Below are 21,350 nucleotides of genomic sequence, written 5' to 3' on the forward strand. Positions count from 1 at the left end.
ATCCAATTGCATGGTTTATTTCATTGCAGTATTTTGGTTACTCGGAGTAATTTTTCAAATTTGACCACTTTGAGCCGTTACCCTTGCAAAAATGCCCTCTTTCAAATTATATCGCAGTCTTTAGCATTTCGCTTCACAATCACACGTTGTCTGGCTTTGATAATGCGCTGCATTTATTCCTGCTTGGAAGCCGAATTCAAGTGACTTAGCCTTTGTAACCTCGGCCTCATTGGCAAACGCATCAACCCACTAGGCCATCTATCTAGCCAGACCACATAAAATGTCATTGACGTCTTCTGGAGTCGTTTTCAATAAATGTGTGTGTGGGGTTTTTTTTTTTACCAAAGTATTATAACAAGCAAGCATTAATGAGCGAAGCAACAATGGGGACAAGTTTTATGGACAGAATTTTCGAAGAGACTCAATCGTTGTGCCTGCCAGGTCAGTATGAGGGAGCAGATCATCTTCTGGACTTTTCACCGTCACCGGGAAGGACAACGGGCTAAAGCTTTTGATTTTGAAACCAAAACAAGCCAAGCAGGCACGAGCCTGGTTCGTGCTTGGCAGGGGCACCGTCCGTGCATTAGAGGCTATGGGGCCACGTGGTGAGCAGCAGAGGGCAGTGTATCAAAATCCCTTGTTTCACCGCGACGCGAACGGACCAGCGGTGGTGAAGTATGGCCAAAACAACCCTCGTGGGAATGCATCAAAAGTGTTTCATTCGCCAGAGGGTGGGGGGGAGGGGGGTGGATATTTTTTTTGTCGTCTTTTTTTTTTGTTCGGGGCCTTCAACATTTTGGCACGGGCCTGCGCTCGTTTCTGCGGCGGCCCACGCGTGCAACACTCGGCACGGCAAGTTGTCTGCGTGGTGAGAAGTCGCCTCGTCACGGATCACTGGCCCCGTCCGATGCCGGAGCCGCTGTCGACGATGGGGTGACAGATTTGAAAAAAAAACTCCCCGCAAATATGCGTGTGTGTGTGTGTATGTTGAAGTTCTTTGGCAGTGTACGTCTTCTTTGACATTGAAATGTAATCTTTACTCGATGTGGTGTTTAACCACATTGTGTTTCTTGATTGTAAGACACATTTGACTTCGTTATAAAACAACAAGTTTATAGCCTTAATATTAATACAGTAGGTGTGCTTTGGCAGGATGTATCATGGCTAGAAGGGATGGACCATGATCGAGACTAATGATGGAGTGGGAGTCAAAGGAGAGCTCAGGTTAGGTCCAAAAGAATGTTAACTATAACGATGTATGTATGTGTCCGTGTTGAACTTCATTCACGCCGTACATAGCCGACCGCTCTAATCGGAGGTGCGGGGGAAGGACAACGGGCTAAAATCTCGAGTTGACGAGAGCTAAACGTGCCTAACACCGACCGTGACACCCTGAAGCCTTGATATGAGAATTGCATCGCGCTCTCGACACGGAATAAATGGAGCCCTTTAAGCAAGAGTTTTTTTTCGCCGAGCCTATCGCACGCCCGACTGTTTTATAAGCGGCGATAGCATTCTCCTATGCTTTCTGCGCAGGGTGGCTTTAGCGTGAGTGTTTATTTTAGTATATTGTATTTATATACAGTAAAACCTTGGATTGCGAGTATAATTCGTTCAGGAAACGTGCTTGTAATCCAAAGCACTCGTATATCAAAGCACTCGTATATCAGTTGTGATCACGTGACGCTCGGCAGACAAAGCGTATACGTACTACTCGTATTGCAAGACCTCGCTCGTTTATCAAATTAATATTCCTTTAAAAAAAATTGCTCATATTGCAAAACACTCGCAGACCAAGTTACTCGCAATCCAAGGTTTTACTGTATATGTAAACGCTAATATTCATAGTCTGCACACCTTTGTAAAATCGAGAGCTGCCGTGTAATGGCTCACACTTAAAATGGCCTGTCATCGCATGTGATTGCACCGAATTTATATCGGTTAATGATAGATTTAATTTACTGCCCTTCAACTGCTGGATGAAGGCCTCTGCACTCAGTGTAGGCTGTACGGGTTGTTTGACCATACTTCACAGTGCAGGTTGGTGAAAAGATGGCTCGGGACCCAGTTAAATAACTCGGGTAAATGGGTTTGTAGCGCAGTTCGATAAACCACTGCGCCACCCCTCCCATCCCCTGCAGAAAATGTATTCCCGTGGCATTTATATTGATGTTAACGTAAAATGGTATCCGCTTTGTATATCAAACATCCAAGCGAACTGCTTCGCTTATTAAATATTTGGTATTGCCTTACAAATGCAGTCGGTAACAATTCTCAAGCAGGACTTGCGCGACGATTTCGCACGTCATCCATCCTGCCATTTCAATTTACCGTGCGATCCGTAAGCAGTGGATTTATGTGTAAAGATCCCGAACGCTCGCGTCCAACGACGACGAGCGAGTCGATTCATCAAAATGCAGTTCGACACTTGCAAGACAAAGGGTAATTTCGATTTAAAGCTTTCGTGACTGCAGGGATTCATCTTCTTGGTTCTTTCGGTAAAGTCACGTAGAAGGGAAGTAATAAAATAATAAAAATAAAACATGATAAAATTATTCTCACGACGTTTCGGCCACAACGCAAAGGGAAATATTTATGTATTTGTTTATTCGGCAAGGATATCGCACGCGGACATTTGAACAGCTGCTCCTTTTGTGCGCATTGGCACGTTGTACGCGCGCTGTAATATAAGTCAGTCACTTCTGATTTCCCGTCCTAAGGTAATGTATGAGTGCATCTTTCTGGCAAACGGCGAACAGGCAGTTAAATGTCCGTGCTTTCGACGTGCCAATTGGCACGTTCTCTCAACAGGCTCTCATCGAGGTGAATGAAAGAAAGAAAAAAAAACACACCGAGAATTGGAAAAGCACCGGCGATGTTTAAATTAAATTCGAACACATGCAACCCGGGTCGCGAATGCTGGGGCGAAAATAAAATGTAAAAAATGGATATGGCAATAAAATAAGCAGGCGAGACCAGATGCTGCTGCTGCTGCTGCCGCTGGGCCCCGCCAAGGGTCCTTGAGGCCTGGCACGCGAGGCTTCGCTGCCACCACGGTGGCCACGGGGCGCTCGCCGGCGCCAGTAGGAGCGGTCGCTTTCGTATGTGTGTCTATGTACGTTGAACTTCTTCCACACGCTACGTAGCCAACCGTGCTCATCGGAGGTGCGGGGGAAGGACAACAAACTAAGCACAAAAAGCAGTTTAACAGAAATGAGTTTATGTATTCATGAGCCGCAGAGGGCTTTTTCATGGCTAATTAGCCCTCGCTGGGTCTGAGGACGGGGGTTTTCTATAGACTAGGAACTTCGCAAGATCGCAGAATTTCAAGCTTTTTAAATAGGGTCCGATATTAATGCAGCAATAAACACGCAATACATTTGATCTGTTAAATATCGATAGCTTACCGATCTTCATGGTCTCAAGGTGGGGGTGAAGGGGGGAGGGGGGGGGGCGACCAGTGGGGGGGGGGGGGGGGAATACCCCACATTACCCTCCACCCCCTTGGATCTGCCACTGCATTGAGTGGCAGTGAGTGAGTCAATTACCGAGAGAGTGAGTGACCGAGCGGGAGAGTGAGTGAGTGAGTGACCAAGAATGTGGGCTGACCAAGCGAGCGAGTGAGTGAGTTACCGAGAGAGTGAGTGAACGAGTGGGAGAGTGAGTGAATTACCGAGAGAGTGAGTGACCGAGCGGGAGAGTGAGTGAGTGACCGAGCGAGAGGGAGCGATCGAGTGACCAAGAGTGTGGGCTGACCGAGCGAGCGAGTGAGTGAATTACCAAGAGAGTGAGTGACCGAGCGGGAGAGCGAGTGAGTGACCGAGCGAGAGGGAGTGAGTGAGTGACCAAGAGTGTGGGCTGACCGAGTGGGCGAGTGAGTGAATTACCAAGAGAGTGAGTGACCGAGCGGGAGAGTGAGTGAGTGAGTGACCGAGCGAGAGGGAGTGAGCGGGCGATGGAAGCCCTCGGCAAGGCTGGTCTCGTGTGGGGGAGGAGGTGAGCGACCCTCACATGCCCCGGCTGTTCCGTGCGCTTAGGCTGCGTCCCCTGGACGTGGAGTTCATGCAGCACCTGAGCAAGGTGGTGAGCGTGGTGCCCGTCATCACCAAGGCGGACACGCTCACGCTGGAGGAGCGGCATCTCTTCCGGCAGAGGGTACGTTACGCGCACGCAATAACTCGCACACACGCGGACGCACACTCACGATTGAGGGCAAGTGCTGTTAGCGAGCACGTTTTAGGGTCAGAAGTTTCAAGTTTCAAGTTTCATTTATTAGGTATAGCCCTGTGAGCCATTCGGCTCTTGAATCGGGTGCAACCGCAACAAAGAAAAAACAAAAACATGAACAAGAAAACATCTTAAAATGACTATGTGCAAACAGAAAATCAGCAAAATATTGCAGAAAAAGCACCGTACACCATTCCAGTGGGATGCAAGTCAAACAACAACAACCACAAGACAACTTAGATCAAGGCCATCAGTCTAACTCTGTACTACAACAAACAAACATGGCCAAACCGCAAAACTTTTCAAAAATCACCAAAATAAAGCCATAAAAGCAATGAAACTGTGATCATAGGAACTGTGACCGAATTTTCACAATAAACGACGTGAACAACATGTATTACCAAAACCCTGCAGCCATAGCTGGCTGCATGAGTCACTCCACAACAGCAGGAGCATCAGTCGGAGTGTCAACATTTTTCAATGCACCTTTAAGATCAGCACACGGGGTGGGGGGGGGTGTGGCCTGTGCTAAGACAGGCCTGCTTTGTCTCCCCAGTGCTGGTGATTACACAGTGCAGGAGGAACTAATTAAAGGACAGGTCGAACCTAGGGGAAGCCCAGGACTGGTTCAGATAATCGACACTGATGCTAACTATGGCCAGGAATCAAACTAGGGCTGACTGGTTTGGCCACTTGGTATTATGGGCCTTTGGGGTTGCGCTCAGCCTTTAAGAAAATAAATTGCATGGCTTTAATCAGTGCTTGCTTAACGGCACTTTCCTAAACAGTCCGTACAGCTATACGTGGGAAATGTACCTTAGTTACAGCTCCGTACTGATTGTATATCTACAGAGTGCCACTGGCAGTATTTTCCGTGAAGGTGCATAGTTGGGATAGGATCCTGTCAGATCGGTATCTCCGCCCGTGACTCGTGGGGCTTCCTATGATTGATTTGCACGGACAGAAAAATTGCAAACAAAGAATGTTAAGTGCGCGATCAAACGCATCTCTGCTGCTAAAAGGTACGAGGGCAATATTTACGGCGTGGAGGCTGTGGCGATAACACGCTGGACCTATCAGAATCTGATACTTTTGTTCGGCGCATTCGCTTGCGTTGTCCAAACTTGGCGGCCAGGGCGCGCTCATTTCAACATCAACATTCGAGCGCGGTCAACCCAGCGCTGGGGGTCGCCATGGTTTTTGGGGCAAGCATTCTCGGCGCCAGACTTAATACAGGCAATGCCATTCCTCTTAAAGCAAACACTTTTAAAAAGAGGCACGCAGTAAACATGCCCGAGGCACGCGGAATCAGATGGCAGGAAAATTGCGGAACGAGAAGGAAACGTGTGCAGCGTGAGTGAAAGTGGCACAAAAAAAATGAATTGGACAATTGAAGTGGATATTAAGCAGGCCAAATAATGTAACATACATACCTCTGGAATAAAGTTTCTGTCTACGAAGCCAGGCTTTGCATGGCCATTCAATCTAAAATAACTGCAATATGTGGCAAATGTACAAACATATATGGGATGTGCGGCTGAAAAATGGACATAGGCCAATGGCATTGTGGTTAGAATGCCCAGCGCTCAGTCGGAAAAGTGTGAGGTCTCCGATGTGTTCTCTGGTTATACGGCGTGTTTTTTGGCAAGATGTTCCATAATTCGCCCCACATGCTGGGAGTTTCTTCGGGAACTGAATAATTCTGTATTCACTTCCTGAAAAAGGTTGCCAGCACGTGTAGTGCATAAATGGGACATCACGAAACACGCGGTACAACCAGAAAACTCGCGCAAGAGTTAAAGAGCGCAACGGCGATAAACCGTGCATTCATATTCCTGCTGGGAGTCACCTCAGCCCATGAATTGATCTTCTCGGAGCAATAAAATAGGTGCAGATTTTTTTTGTCAATAGTGGCCATAATAAAATGAATAAGTAATATTTTCAAAAACTTTTTTTAAAAACGCGCCTTAATGAAATGTACCCTATTCGTAATGGCAGAACTCCACGACTCCAGGAAGTGGCCGCAAAGCTTGCCATAACGTAAGGGGCCGTGGTGATTTACAGGCAACGTCAGTTGAGCGTGGACAATTAGACCCAAGCCGAAACATAACTTATAAAAATAATGTAAAAAAATGATATATTTTTTTATTTTTAATGATAGAATATAGTATTGTCATCAGTATGACATAACTATATACCAATTTTGAAGTCGATACCACATTGGGAAGTGGGTAAAAACTTGAGTCACAAGATTTGAGGATACAACAACAACAGACAGAGTGAGTTAATAGAAAGCGTGTTAAAATAATGTTTAAAAATATATCTTTTTTATTTTTTATGATAGAATATAGTATTGTCATCAGTATGACATAACTATACCACGTTTGCAGTCGATACCACATTGGGAAGTGGGTTAAAATTGAGTTACAAGATTTGAGGACACGACAACAACAGACAGAGTGAGTTAATAGAAAGCGTGTAAAAAGATCCAAAGCCAGACAGCGTAGGACAGGCAGTGTAAGATCACAAACGAGGGCTTGGACGATTGAGATCTAGCGGGGGGGGGAAAGCGATGGCAAAACAAAGTGCGGTGACCCCGTGACCTCGTGTTGAATGACGTCACTGCATGACGTCACGTTTGACCTGTGTGCAGATTCAAGCGGACCTGGTGGCCCACGGGATCGACGTGTACCCCCAGCGCGAGTTTGACGAGGACGAGCAGGGCCGCCTGGAGAACGCCGAAGTGAGGGTAAGCTACGGCGGGAGCATAATAACAAAAACGTAAAAACAAACACATCAAAATGTATTCATATACGTATGTTGAACTTCTTTCGTGCCGTATGTAGCCAATCGTGCTAATCGGAGGCGCAGGGAATATTTTTTTATTCATAATAAAGTTTTTTGCATTACATCGCGTACGATTAAATATGTCGTTAACCCACCAAAAGACTGACTATGACAGTGCTGTATTTAATAGCGAGTTTTAATAGAACGCTATGTATAGTAAGGTGGCACGTTGACAACTTGACAGAAGCCGTTATGACCTGATGCAGCTAATTGTAATGTTTCGTAGCATCGAGCAAAGTGGAGTCACAACATCTGTTGACTCCTGCTGTCTCTAGAGTGACAGCGAAATGGAACGGCTCATTTCGCTACATTAAAATTATCCGAAACGATGCCGCAATTTGCTCTCCACCGACTTTGCCCGTTGCTGCCAGCTCTTTATTTACATGTGTATATTCATCTTCTTGGTTCTTTTGGTAAAGTCACGTAGAAGGGAAATAATAAAATAATAAAAATAAAACATAATAAAATATTTCTCACGACGCAAGTGCTGTTAGCGAGGCCTCATGACTCATGAGGGGGTGTGTAGCCAACACCACGCTCGGGCGCCTTTGTCTCCCCAGTGGCGATGTTTACACATTGCACCGGTACTCATTTGAGCCTGAGTCGACCTAGGGGAGGCGCAGGAGCCATATCAGATAATCGTCACCGGTGTTGGCCGTGAGCGGGAATCGAATTCGGGTCGCCAGGTTCGTAGCGCTATCCGCTGCACTCCCGCTCCCCAAATTATGAATAATATTGGTCGCGAAAGTCTACGCGTTGCAATGCCAGTGTCACTTCTCGCTGCTGGTTAACGCGACTTACCTCGGACTTGCCCATCCAGGTGGTGTTTCGCCGGGAATGTTTGACCATCAGTCATGAAGACACGTGCACACGTGCGCACGTGCGTAATGATCATTATTTTTCTTCTTCCACGAATAAAAACAACTCGTTGAGGATAAACTAAGCATACGAATACCTTCGCAAACAGTGTGTTAGGAATTGAAAGTTACAAAAGGCAACGAGTAATGTTTTAGGATTTTATGAGTCAGTGTGCAGTATATGCCAAGCACACACACGCGCATTAAATCCCCCAATAGCCAATTTAAAGCAATGTATCGAAGATCCTAAAGGTAATGGGAGAAACGGCCAAAGCCTTTCCGCGAGGCTGTGTTGTTTTAATAACGGACGAAAGATGGGCACGGCTTCCCCTTCACAGAATGATCAATGGGACGTGAATTTAATTTATTTCACCGCCTTGTAGAGTGCGGGACATTCCGAGCTGAGCGCCGCGCACCTGCCGAAGTTGCACGAGGAATGTTGGAGTTGCGTACGAATGGGATATTTACCGTTAGACTTTCTGTTCCGTCCAGCGGTGTGAGAGGAAGGAAGGGAAGGCGCCCCTTTTACAATTGAAGAACCCATGAAGACATTTAATTCGTAAATATAATAGATTTACTTCTGCCCGGTCGTGTAAAAACATATTTCACTAAGATGCATCCAGCTGATAAATTTGGTCACGTTTCTCTATAAAGACAAATTTCAGATTGAATTGGGCACGTACCATTTTTTTTAATTACAGGCATTCATTAGCCTGTAATGGTGAGGTAAAGTGTGGGTGCTCCCAAGACATCTGGCCAGCATGGAATAGTCGGCCAAAATTAAAAATCACAGCGACTTTTGGCTCACCATCGAACAGAGACGCGCATTCAGATGCGCTTCTGTGTCTGTCTGGAACGCTTTTCCTGCTGATATTAGTAAGCCACCATAGCTATGCACTTTTTAATATAAATGAACTCATTTCTTTACCACTACTTTTTGTGTTTAGTTTGTTGTTCTTCCCCCGCACCTAACGCACGGTGCGAAATAATTCTAACATACACACAAAATACACTCTAAGCGAAGGTCCTTTTACTCATTAATTGTACGTTGAAGCTTCCACCCTTTCTGGCATCTGAGCTCTTAGAAGAGTTCAATTCTTGTTTCCGTGTGTCGAGCGTTGTATTTCTTACGGTGGCTCACGATTGGAGCAATCATCTTTTTCGAACTATAAAAGTCCCTGTTTCACGTATTTTTTTTATTTGATTCAGATACGCATAATTTTTCGATTTAAAGCTTTCGTGACTGCAGGGATTCATCTTCTTGGTTCTTTCGGTAAAGTCATGTAGAAGGGAAATAATAAAATAATAGCAATAAAACATAATAAAATCATTCTCACGACGTTTCGGCCACAACGCAAGCAGCCGTCCTCAGGTGAAGAACAGGGCTGTCGGGAAGACAGCGTCTGAATGAAACACCCCAGACTTGGAGCGTATATTTAAGCTGGGGTGTTTCATTCAGACGCTGTCTTCCCGACAGACCTGTTCTTCACCTGAGGACGGCTGCTTGCGTTGTGGCCGAAACGTCGTGAGAATTATTTTATTATATTTAAGTTTTATTATTTTATTATTTCCCTTCTACGTGACTTTACCGAAAGAACCAAGAAGACAGATACGCATAGTTCGTTTATCGGCAGCTCGCCGCGTGCGCTCGGGTTTTAGTGCAGCTGCTCCTTACTCTTCCAAGAGCTCCTCCTAGCGGGAGGCCCTTTGGTCAGCAGTGGCGTGAGCAAGCATTTGCAGCGCTGCCCCTTAACCATGTCACCTCTGCCACAGACACCTGGCAAGAGCTCCTTTGTGTGCGGCCAGCAAATGGAGGATTGCCACCTTGAAAAAAAAAGTACAGACGCGCCGTAACTTATAGCGCAACTTCAATTTAAATTCCTCAGCCACGTAGAAAGCGAGTCATTTCTTTAGACAGGCGTGATTTATTTATGTATTTATTGTGTGTGTGTGTTATGTCACTCGTTTATTTCGAGTTAGTGTTGCTTACCCCCCCGCCTCGCCCCGCTCACCATCGCGGATAATGTACGCGGATTTTCCCGTCCTCGGGAAATAAAAATGCATTTCTTGCTCTTCACGTATGATAAAGTATCTGACGCAAAGTGCCCTCCCAGCTTATCTATTTGCCCTCTATGTATCTCTTGTGAAGCGCCATCACTGGTAGGTACGGCGGAGGGGTTATTGAATTAAGAAAAAAATTGACACGGGGATCTTTTAAAATTACAGGAAGGGAATTCACATTCCGGGTACGGAGAGCAACTTGCGTTGGTATTTTTTTTTGCAGGTGCCCGTACTCAATCACGAGCCAATTAGGACATTCATGCGATGTAATTAATGAAGTGGCTGCACGTGTATCTCTGCTCTGGGGGGGGGGGGGGGGGTCAAGGTCTTTGCGCAGCACGCATCAGCTCTGGAACAAATCTGAGCCCGGAGGAATGTGTTGGAGGGAAAAAAGATAGACGCATTTGAAGAAGGTTTTTTCTGAGAACTCCGTTCTTCACGACTATACCACCATGCTCCGCCTTTCCTCGTTGACCAATTTACTCCCCACACCCACCCGCCCATTCAAATATAAGTTCACTAGTTCTACGCTGCACGCGCCCGATTATTGTTAAACACGTCCCCACGTGACGCGCTAATGAATGTTGAACTTAGGAATCGTGCTAATTGGATGTGCGGGGGAAACGATTAACGCCGTTTTTGTACGTATGTGCGTGTATTTGTATGTATGTCTGTACGTGTATTTGTATGCATGTACGTGTATTTGTTAGTGAATGGCTCAAATACCACTTGATAGGGAAATTGGAACCGCGGTTTCTGCACTTTGCTCCAATACCAATGACCCGAGTGAAATGTCTGGGTATGTACAACGTCATTGGCAAGTGGTACCTGAATCTGTCCTGCAACCTGCTCTTGGTCAAAATGAGTAACTGCCGCCATGTGTTAAACATCAACACTTCGGATACAATTTTGGCCTCGTGTGTTTATTGGCCGACACCATTGCCATGTGCGAAGCGTCAGTGCTAATAGGTGTTCGCTCGCACTGCAGCGAACGTTTGGATTTGGGTGCGTTTCGTTTTCACAGTCGGTGATGTGCCACGCGGACTGTGCTGTGCTTATCAGATCTTGGAGTGTTGAGCCTGGACAATTGCTAGTGTGGTTAATTGGAGGCACGAGCCAAGCAAGGTGTTATGAGGCTATTGCGTGGGCCTACGTGATGGGTCGGCCAAGAGCAGTGTGGCACAACTCCGTGCCCGCCTTTACCAGCCAGCACTGAACGGGCTTTGGTGAAGTATGGTCAAATGACCCCCACAACCTCGTGGGGCATTGAGAGGGCCTCATCCAACAGTATCTTGATGACCGGGCCGTGTGCGTGTGTCCACATTTAAATCCCATCACAAAGAACGCTTTTTTTAAATTGACCTTCCTAGGTTCTGTTTTTTTACATGGTTGTTTGTTGTTACGTGATTTTATAGGATGATCAGTCGTAATAATTGTGTACATTTATCAACATCGTTAAAACAAAGCACAAGGGATATGTATGCCAGCCAAATGAATAGTTAACCGATTATAAAGCCCATAAAAAAATGATTTCTCTGAACAAGAAGGTTCTCGTGCAAAGATCGAACGATGGGGATTGCCGTGTCTCTCCGTCCATTCCTTCGCTCTGTTTCGTTCCCTCCCTCTCGCAGGAAAAGATTCCATTTGCGGTGGTGGGCAGCGATCGTGAGTACCAGGAGAACGGCAGACGAGTGCTGGGACGCAAAACTCGCTGGGGCCTCGTAGAAGGTAACGCGAACCCACGGACAGACAATTAAAACCCGAAGAAACCAAAGACGTCCGCCTAATTGCCTTTTATCTCTTTTCACATTCCGATGGCGTACGCGTACGTCGTCAGTTTTTCTTCCGATTCCGTTTCCGGTGACGGTTTCGATGACGTACGTGGACTGCTTTTGAAGTTTGTCTTCCGATTCATTTATGTAATTAGGGCTGTAACTTTTTAATTCCCGGCAAACACTGTCACGTGTGTCGGTTCAACTGAAAACCATAAGTCTAATTCCAAGTTAAAGACGAGGCAGAGTATTATGATGTTGTCTTGGTGCCGTCATTGGGTGTCCAGGCTCAGACCATGGGCTCACTTCGCTCAGTCATGGGGGTGGGAGGGGGTGGCTCAACTGTTCTTGCCTCGAATGATCTGACCCCTGAACTACTGAGCCACCACAACCGCTTCTGATTCCTTGACTGTGGTAAATGCACGCAATTCAATATCGAATGAGCGTGCGTTTTCGGCAAATAAGGTGAGACTGCGGGATGATGGCACCGTCGATACCGATGGCGGTCAGTCGACATCCAATGAGCATCAGCGTATTCCTAATTGGGGATGTTAACGTGGTTCACCGTTTTTGCCACTGAACGACCATTAACGCGCGACTCTTTGAACCCGTTATTCTTGGTTCTTTCGGTAAAGTCACGTAGAAGGGGAAAAAAAAAACATTATCACGACGTTTCGACTGCAACACAAGCAATCATCACCACACCTGATGATGATTGCTTGTGTTGCAGTCGAAACGTCGTGAGAATTTTATTGTTTTATATTTTTTTATTATTTCCCTTCTAAGTGACTTTACCGAAAGAACCAAGAATATGAATCCCTGCAGTCACGAAAGCTTTAAATCAACATTTCTTTGAACCCGCGTTGTTTTTGTTTTGTTTTGCAGTCGAGAACATTAACCACTGTGAGTTTGCCCTGCTGAGAGATCTCCTCATAAGGTAAAGAAACCACAATCAAGTTCCACCTCAGCGCCGCGCTCACTCGAGCGGGATTAAGTCGACGAGCCAAAATTACATTTGTTACTGTAAAAAAAGAAAGCGAGAGAGAGCCCGGTGGTGATTACGAGCCAGCGTGATATTAAACAGCTTCCTACCGACTAAGTTCCTGAAACGCAGCATCATTGCAGTGGGGGTAGCTAATGGAAACCCTCTTGGGGATTGCAAACAAAATTCAAGTAATTGATGATTTTTCAGGGCCAGACCAAACACACCTTGAAGTCTCGCTGTTTCCATGGTGAGTGGAGGTACCGGTGTGGCAAAATTGCCAAATATTTATATAAATCCGTGGTAACTATTGACCTGAGTCTGCAAAAGTTGATTATTTGATTTGCTCCTGTGTTTAATGTCAGTGTGTGTATCTGGGTTTCTGGCCAACCACTCCATTGTGTTCCATTCCCGCCTTCAGAGGCACTGCTCACTGACAGCACTTGTCCCAACAGTCTGTTAAGGCTATACGGGGGATCGTTGTCGTTGTGTGTATATGTGTAGAATGTGGGGAGTGGTAGTGTTTGTGGTGAGTGCAATGCACTCCGAGTTTGATTCCAGTTGATGGCCAACATCATTGACGAATATCTGAACTGGTCCTGGGTCTTCCCATCAGAACTGGGGAGACAAAGGTGATTAGGAGTGGTGCTGGCCACCCACCTCCTAACAGCACTTGTCCCAACAACCTGTTAAGGATATATGGGAGATCTGTTTTCACGTCGAGTGATGATGGTGTTGTAGTTTAGCACCAAGCCCAGGCCATGCACATGATTGACACGTGTTATCTAAATTGTGCTTGGGCCTCCTTAATTCGACTCAGCCTAAAATAAGTAGCGTGTTACCATGTTTGATACAATGTTTAATAGTCACTCGCTAACAGTGTTTGTGCCAGTAATCTGCACAAATTGTGAATGAGACATTGGTCAAACCCAGGACGTATGAAGCTCAAATGCATGAATGTATGGACACGTCTATTGCACCAGTTTATTGACTTCATCGTCATCATCGGCCATGGTCAATCCACTACAAAATGAAGGCCTTCACAAGCTGCTGCCATCTCTCACGATCCTCCGGTGTAATAATGCAGAGGACCTCCATATGGAGCTGATGTAATTTACCATCATCCCTTCTCCCACCATCCCTTCTACCGGCCAGCATCCCTCCGTGCCTCATTATATTTTGATAACTGACTCTTTGATGAAAACCGCCCGTCTGCCGTGCCCCCCTTATTTTGGCTCTGCTCACCTCCCATGCCCTCGGCTCCATTAGGCCAGCCCCCCCCCCTGTTGCCACCGCCAGTTCATCTCAACTCAACCGGTGATCGCACCCTCTCCTTTGTTGCCCCTGGGGTTAAGAACTCCTCTTCATTCGTTGTTCACGTTGCTCATGGCCGGTGACACGGCCAAGTGGGTGGCGCATTCGTCGATTGCTGCAGAGGTTCGCGGTTTCGAATCCAGCGGGCACCTGATTATTTCTGCGGGTGTTATTACCGTAGTCTGCTTCACTCACAGTCGATGTTAAGGATTGCCTGGCGTCCAGAGGAGGCCATTGTGTGCCACCACCAGGGTTAGATTCTTCCAAATAGCACAGGTCACTCTTGCAAATGAGACCCATCCTGGTCTCTTCAGTTCGCTCCTGTTTGAAGTCCTTGCCCCCAAATCGGCTTCTTCTCCTCCTCCATATTCAACATCTCCCATGCCTTTCATACTCTATGGTAGCCCCTCCTCATCGACACAAAATTACCTCCCTACCTTCACCCACACAATTCGATGGTGGCATTTTTAATCAAATAATCAAAGGATCTTTCGATTTAAAGCTATCGTAACTGCGGGGATTCATCTTCTTGGTTTTTTCGGTAAAGTCACGTAGAAGGGTAGTAATAAAATAAAGTAAATAAAAAACAGAACAAAATGAAACATTATTATATTATTTAATATATATATATTTAATTATTTTATTACTTCCCTTCTACGTGACTTTACCGAAAGAACCAAGAAAATCAAAGGATCGTCACGTGCCTACCGATCGCACACCCCCCTCCCCCCCCCTCCCCCCCCCCCCCCGGCTGATTCTGCGACCTTCGAGATTCGTGCTGGACGATGACTCTCCTCTCCCCATGCCCCGCTTCCCTTCTTCTTGACCCCCCCCCTCCCGTGAACCCCAACTAAAGGTCACACATGGAGGACCTCAAAGACGTGACCCACAGCATTCTGTACGAAACGTACCGGGTGCGGCGCCTCAACGAGACCAACGGCATGGCGGCCTGGAAGTCTCCCTCCAACGGCCACCGGGAGAAGGATGGCGGGGACCTTGCGGAGAGCAGCATCTAGACCTCGAGTCGCCCCCGGACCTTTTAATCGCACGCGTTCGTCGCCGAGGAGCGCAAGTGACAAATGCTGGAAGCCCATCACCACCACCACCCACCACCCACCCACCCCAGAAGCAGTGCCAAGTCTTCAACCGCGGTCTGATGGAAACGAGGGCCACGTGCTCACAGCGGGCAGTGTTGCGGGTTCTTTTGAGCGTGGTGAGCACTGGCAATGGGAGTCGATGGGGGGAAAATGTGATCGAGGTTGGTGCACTGAACATCTGTGACAGATTTCAAGAATATCAAACCAGACGGCTTAGGAGATATCTGAAGCCTCTAACAAAAAGGCGTGAGCGTCGGAGCAGAAAAATATTATTTTCATGCAAAGTAGAAAAATGTCAAGATTTGGAAGATTTCTGTTCCTTGGGGCCAGTTTAAATGGGAATTTCTTGCCTGGCCGCCAAAGTTATAGACATAGAGAAAAAAAAAACCCAGCCAGCTATCTGAAATGTCAAAATAAAATAATCTTTTCAACCATCGACTGCCCATAAACGCCAACAAAGCAAGTGCGTATTTTCAGTGGCGACCTAAAATAAACGGAGAAAAGGCATCTCTCAACCTGACCTTTTTTGGCGAAAGAGCTCGCAACGAAAGCAAAGAAAGTGCCACCGGAATCTCACGCAAAAACACTGCTTGTTACTTCATAAGGAGGCGCGTCTTTTTCGTACGTTTAAAACACGTGGAATTAAATAACGCCGCGGCATGCGCAACGCTAAACCCTTTTGGGAACGGGGATGAGATTAAGTGGCACTGACGTTAAACGGAGTTAAACCAGCGTAATTACATGCCGAGGCGTCACATTGGATATTTTTTACCCCCCTGCCGTGGCTGGCTCGGTGTTCAAACGATTTCCCAACAAAGTGACGTTTCATCGCTTGCTCCGGCGGAGGCGTCGGTGGAATTATATTTGGAGTTTCGAGCGAGCAAGATGGCGAGCCGTTTAACGAGCCGCGTTGTGAAATAACAAAACACGGGAAAGGTTTATAACCATCGCAGATAGTCTCCATTCAGTATATCCGTAACTTCTGATTGAAATGAATAATTAATTGTACGTTGAAGCTTTTCTTTTCTAGCATCATGAGTTCTTGGAGGAGTTAAATCGTTGTTCCCGTGGGTCGAATGTTGTATTTGTTAAGTAGGCTCACGATTGGAGTAATGATCTATATTCGAACTCTAAAAGTCTCTAATACGGCGAAGTAACTGTTTAAATATTTTTTTTATTTTATTCAGATATGCATAGTTGATTGGCAGGTCGCCGCACAGGCTGGGGTTAAGTGTGGCTACTCCCACCTCTTCCAAGAGCTCCTTCTAGTGAATGCCCTTTGGTCAGCAGTGGCCTGAGCAAGCAATTGCAGGGGCTGCACCTTTACGCATATGACTTTAAACATTGTTTAATGTGACCACTAAAACTGTCTGAGCTGAAGCATTTCCCCCTTTTCTTGTTTTTTCACGAATTCGCCGTCACAAATGCTCGTGTCTGCAAAGGGCAAATGTCATTTCACCCGTTGGTATGAACGCTTTAGCAAGTGCCAAAATGAATACGGCACCGTATTTGCATTGTGCGCACAACAGACGGTCGACCATAAAAAAAAGTGAAATGCAAGTTGTGTAAACTACGCGGACCGGCATTTTCCTAGAAAATTTCACAATGCACGTTGAGATGGGATGGATACAGATTTTAGTTTCACCGTCCTAGGCAAATACATCCCTTCACAATAACATTCCTGTTTTGACATTTACCATGATTGAATTTTCTCTTTGAAACATTTTTTTTTGCTGTTTTGTAAAGCGTGGCTTTTATTTTGGCAACACGGTAATTTTGCGGACGTATGTTTACGGAAGTATGTTTACTTCTGTATAGACAGCGAATTAAGTTACATGAGCAATTTGAACAATTGTATGCAACCGGGAGGAGTGTCTAATGCAGATTTCTTGAGTAACATCAGTTGAATAGAAGGAGGGCCATGATCCCCAGCATCTTTGAGAAAGGCCCCTTTGCACGCGGAGAGAAAGAGAGAGTTTACTTCATATATATATGTTTTACTTTCATTCAAACTACAGCGCGCGCACGCATTAATGCCACTCTAATTTCTCGACAAAGTTTGCCAATGTCAGAGGCTAACATTTAAAGAGTATCTCCCTCACGTGATTTTCTCACAATTTAAACGGACGGCGGTAAACGGTGAAAGGGCAACACTCTCTGACGGCACTGTGATCGTTTTTGAAATGCTCTCTCTCTCTGTTGCGTTCTGCCGATGGTACTTGCGCGCAAGTCATCATCATCATCATCAAACTCTATGGGTAGAAAGCCCGTCCGTAGGTGCCCACTGCATGTTTTTGCGTAAGTACAGCAGCCAATATTCACGTTCAGCTTCCTCGCTAAACATCACGAGGCTAACATTTTTTTCCCCCCTTGTCAGCATTTCTAATGAAACCTTTTCTGTTGTTGTTTTACAAAGGGGATGAAACACACTTTTTTTTGTATGATAACATGTTTTATATATATGTATGCTTATGCATAGGGGTTGTGCGTGATGTTCGCTCGCAATAATTCATTTTAAAAAATGTTAATTATTACGAATAAAAAAAAATAATACAATTTAAAAATAGCTGCAGGCCTTTTTTAAGGGGGGTGAAAATTCCTATTAAAGAGATTTTCTTATCAAATATATTTTTAAATGTATACGACTCGGTGCTTTGTTGTTGTGTAACCTCTGTAATTTGAAGCATATTGGTTAGTAAAGCATCATTTAACAAAAACACGTTGCATAAGTCGCACTGTGAGTCCACATTACGATGTATGGTATATCATTGTTTTTACGCCATCATTGTGATGTTAACGAATGTTATAAATGCATCTACTTTTTTTCGTCTGAAAATAACCAAATCACAACTGGCTTTCCATTAGTCGTGACCGTGCCAACTTAAGAACATCTATACGTCTCAATTCATTCAACAAAAGTATCCCATGTAACATAGAGTATATATCAGTATTTTAATTCTTACTTTTGCCACGTTTATAGCACAGGTATACGTTCACGGTTTTTTTTCCTTTCTTCTTTCTCCCTATGGTTATTTGCACTTTCTTAAAGGCTTTGGCTAGGGCCAGAGTGATGGAATGTTGCTTGGAATTTTTCAGAGCGAATAATGCCACCTACTGACAGCTTAAAATATGTTCCTCGTGGCAGGAGCAAAAAAACGCTCCCACGTGCAAACTGCCCAAACCCGAGTGTCAACACAGGGCCGCTTCGCTACAGGTCTACGTGCGTGGTCGAATATTTTAGTCCAAATTGTACATACACTTCGTTGTGCTACCACCACCACCACCACGTAATACTTCTCACAAATGTACCTAACAAACGCAAAAGGTCCGAGCCTTCCCTTGTCCTCGACAATGCAATTGGCCATCAATAACAATAACGCCGTTCGCTCACTCGAGATTCACGGTGAGTTTGATGTCGGGCGTGGCGGCTCGTATGAAGGGGGGTTTGCCCTGGAAATGTAGCCTGCAAATTCAAAGATGCACCGGTGAGCTGGTATATTTCGGTGAGTCATGGCAATGCAGGGCAAACTGCAGGCTGGTTTTCGTGCTGAGGATGTCAAATCGTTTAAATCGGGGGGGGGGGGGGGGGGTAGGTGTAAACTGGCAAGGGCCGATGTGTGACGAGCCCAAGTCTCTGACAGCTTGTACACAACGCCCGGCCCATTAGATGCGTAATGAGTGTAACAGCAGAAATCCCTGCCTCTGCCAAGACACTTCTACGCTCGGTCGGGATTTTTGTTCCTTAACGAAATTGGACAGCTTTGATTTTTATTTTCTCTCTTCTACAAATGCCCTTTTTTGGCAATTTTCTATCCGCTGCTGAACGCCCATACACGAACGGGTTTAAAGACCGTCGTGAAATAGCGGCGGTTCGCCGAGTGGGCGGTAACCAGTTGAGTCTGCGCACAGCGAACGCGCTTGCGTGTGTGCGTGGCAAAGAGCGCGCAATCAACGTCGATCATTGTGTGTGCAGCTCTATGTGCCAATCCACGGTGACATGAGAGCCACCCCCTCCCAAACCGTGCACGTGTTGGGGCTGGTGGAAGGCGAGGAGCATAGACGCGGCAGCGTGGTAGAGTACAACAATGGATCTTTGTTTGTTGTTGCCGTAGTGCCTTTCGCTGCCCTACGTTGCCCCTGATGAATGATACTTTACGGGAATGCCCTCGAGCCAGCATCATTGACCGGTGCATCGCGGATCATGGAGCATTTCCACCTCCCCCCACCCCCTACGGTGTTAACAGCCACATCGTGATGGGCGAGTAAACCCGCGCAACTGATTGGACGTCTGTCAAAAGGAGCTTTATAGCTCATGGGATTCCTCCAGCATGAATAAATATTACGATTCTGAAACAGTGGTTCACTCCTTACTCTTTGGTTCGTTCGGTAAAGTGACGTAGGTATGAAAAAATATATGTTTTTTAAATCACGACGTTTCGGGCGCAACACAAGCGTCCGCATCGCCCGAAACGTCGTGATTACATTTATTTCATTTTATTTTTTATACCCACGTGACTTTACCGAAAGAACCAAAGAGTATGGATTTCTGCAGTCACGAAAACTTCAAATCTGGAGTGGTTCCCTCCCTCGAAATATTCTCTCCCAAAATGTGGGTGCGGTGTCCATGTGGTCTATTCGGCGCGACAGATGGCTTAATTCGCTCACCTGAAGGGCAAGAGATCCACATATGCTGTACATAAGGTATACGCAAAAACAATTTCTTCGCTTCTTTATCCGTGCATAGTTTAACGAAGCAATTATACAAAGGAATACTATTGCCACTGGATAGGCACACGCGTATGTACTTTAAGTAAGGCACGATAGGACGTCAAGTACTGTGTTTGGACACTCGCTATATCGATACCGGCACATTGCATTAGAGGTCACGCGAGTTTATCCAGCGCTGAACTCGGATGTTTACGTCTGACTATAACGATTGCATTTCATTTGCCATTGAATATTGAATACGTCTGTACTCCCGTCTAAAAATTGTGTTCCTGCTTTCATTACAGAGGCTTATGTGATTTGTCTTTTTTGTATGGAAGGAGGTGAGTTGGAGGGCCGGTGGCGGAGCGGGGGTGGGGGTGTATGGGATTGATGTTTTGTTATATTCATCAACTTTTTTTGTCTCGACGTACAGTTAAACCCGCGATCGTAAACAAACAAAAAAAAATTGGTTCACATTTACGTTTATATATGAAAACACAAATAATGAATAAATAAAATCCTGTACGTGTGTGTACATGCTTGCTTTATCAATGGAATATGTTAGTAACCGGATGATGATGATGATAAAAATTCTATTTGTTGTACGTCCACCACACTCTGCCTTCTGATATTAGGAAGCCACTGAAGCTAAGCACTTTTAAATCAAGATTGAAAACGCCTTTTTTTCGAACTGCCTTTTGTGTTTAGTTTATTGTCCTTCCCCCACACCTCCGATTGGCACGGTTAGCTACGTACGGTGCGAAAGAAAAGCAGCATACATAAATACATACGTATAGTGGAGTCGTGTATGCATTTTTCCTGCCAGTCGTGGCTACACACGCCTGTAATAACACATTCCTGCGGAGGGAGCTGGTAGGAACGTTGGGTTGCTCGGTCAATGGGCAGGGTCCGCGGCGGCGTGGTGTATTCCGCAAATAGGACGGACACAAGCCGGCGTGAGTAGGTTAAACGTTGAGTTTTATAAGGGCACCACGGGGTGACCAGCCCCCCCCCACTCCTCCCACCCCCACCCAGCCCCACCCTCCCCACCCAGCCCCTCCCCACCCAGCCCCTCCCCACCCTTCCCTCCCCACCCAGCCCCTCCCTCCCCACCCAGCCCCTCCCTGCACGACGGACACAATAATCCCCTGTGCGCTGGTGTAACCAGGAGCTTCCTACCAGTATAACATCGTGGTAGGCAGTGAGGGTTGGTGAATCACACAAACATTGTGAAACTCATCTTCTTGGTTCTTTCGGTAAAGTCAAAACATTTAATTCAGACGCTGTCTCCCCGACAGACCTGGTCTTCACCTGAGGACGGCTGCCTGCGTTGTGGCCGAAACGTCGTGGGAATTATTGTATTATGTTTTATTTTTATTATTTTATTATTTCCCTTCTACGTGACTTTACCGAAAGAACCAAGAAGATGAATCCCTGCAGTCACGAAAGCTTTAAATCGAAATTGTGAAACTCCCTTCTCGTGGGT

General features: G+C 46.0%; 1 protein-coding gene across 5 annotated transcripts in view; it reads left to right on the plus strand.

Annotated features, from left to right (window-relative positions):
* The window catches only part of LOC144730343 (neuronal-specific septin-3-like), a 257,761-nt gene extending 237,372 nt beyond the window's left edge, over positions 1 to 20,389 (plus strand). For all 5 annotated transcript variants that reach the window (XM_078611089.1, XM_078611091.1, XM_078611088.1 and 2 more), the window contains 5 exons: positions 4,038 to 4,155; positions 6,881 to 6,976; positions 11,624 to 11,720; positions 12,650 to 12,701; positions 14,917 to 20,389. In XM_078611089.1, the coding sequence (XP_078467215.1) occupies positions 4,038 to 4,155; positions 6,881 to 6,976; positions 11,624 to 11,720; positions 12,650 to 12,701; positions 14,917 to 15,076 (523 nt within the window). In that variant the 3' untranslated portion in view covers positions 15,077 to 20,389. The remainder of the gene's footprint in view (positions 1 to 4,037; positions 4,156 to 6,880; positions 6,977 to 11,623; positions 11,721 to 12,649; positions 12,702 to 14,916) is intronic.
* Positions 20,390 to 21,350: the final 961 nt, after the last annotated feature.

The sequence above is a fragment of the Lampetra planeri genome, chromosome 35 (genome assembly GCF_965212315.1).
Source record: "Lampetra planeri chromosome 35, kcLamPlan1.2.h2, whole genome shotgun sequence".
Taxonomy (NCBI): Eukaryota; Metazoa; Chordata; class Hyperoartia; order Petromyzontiformes; family Petromyzontidae; genus Lampetra; species Lampetra planeri.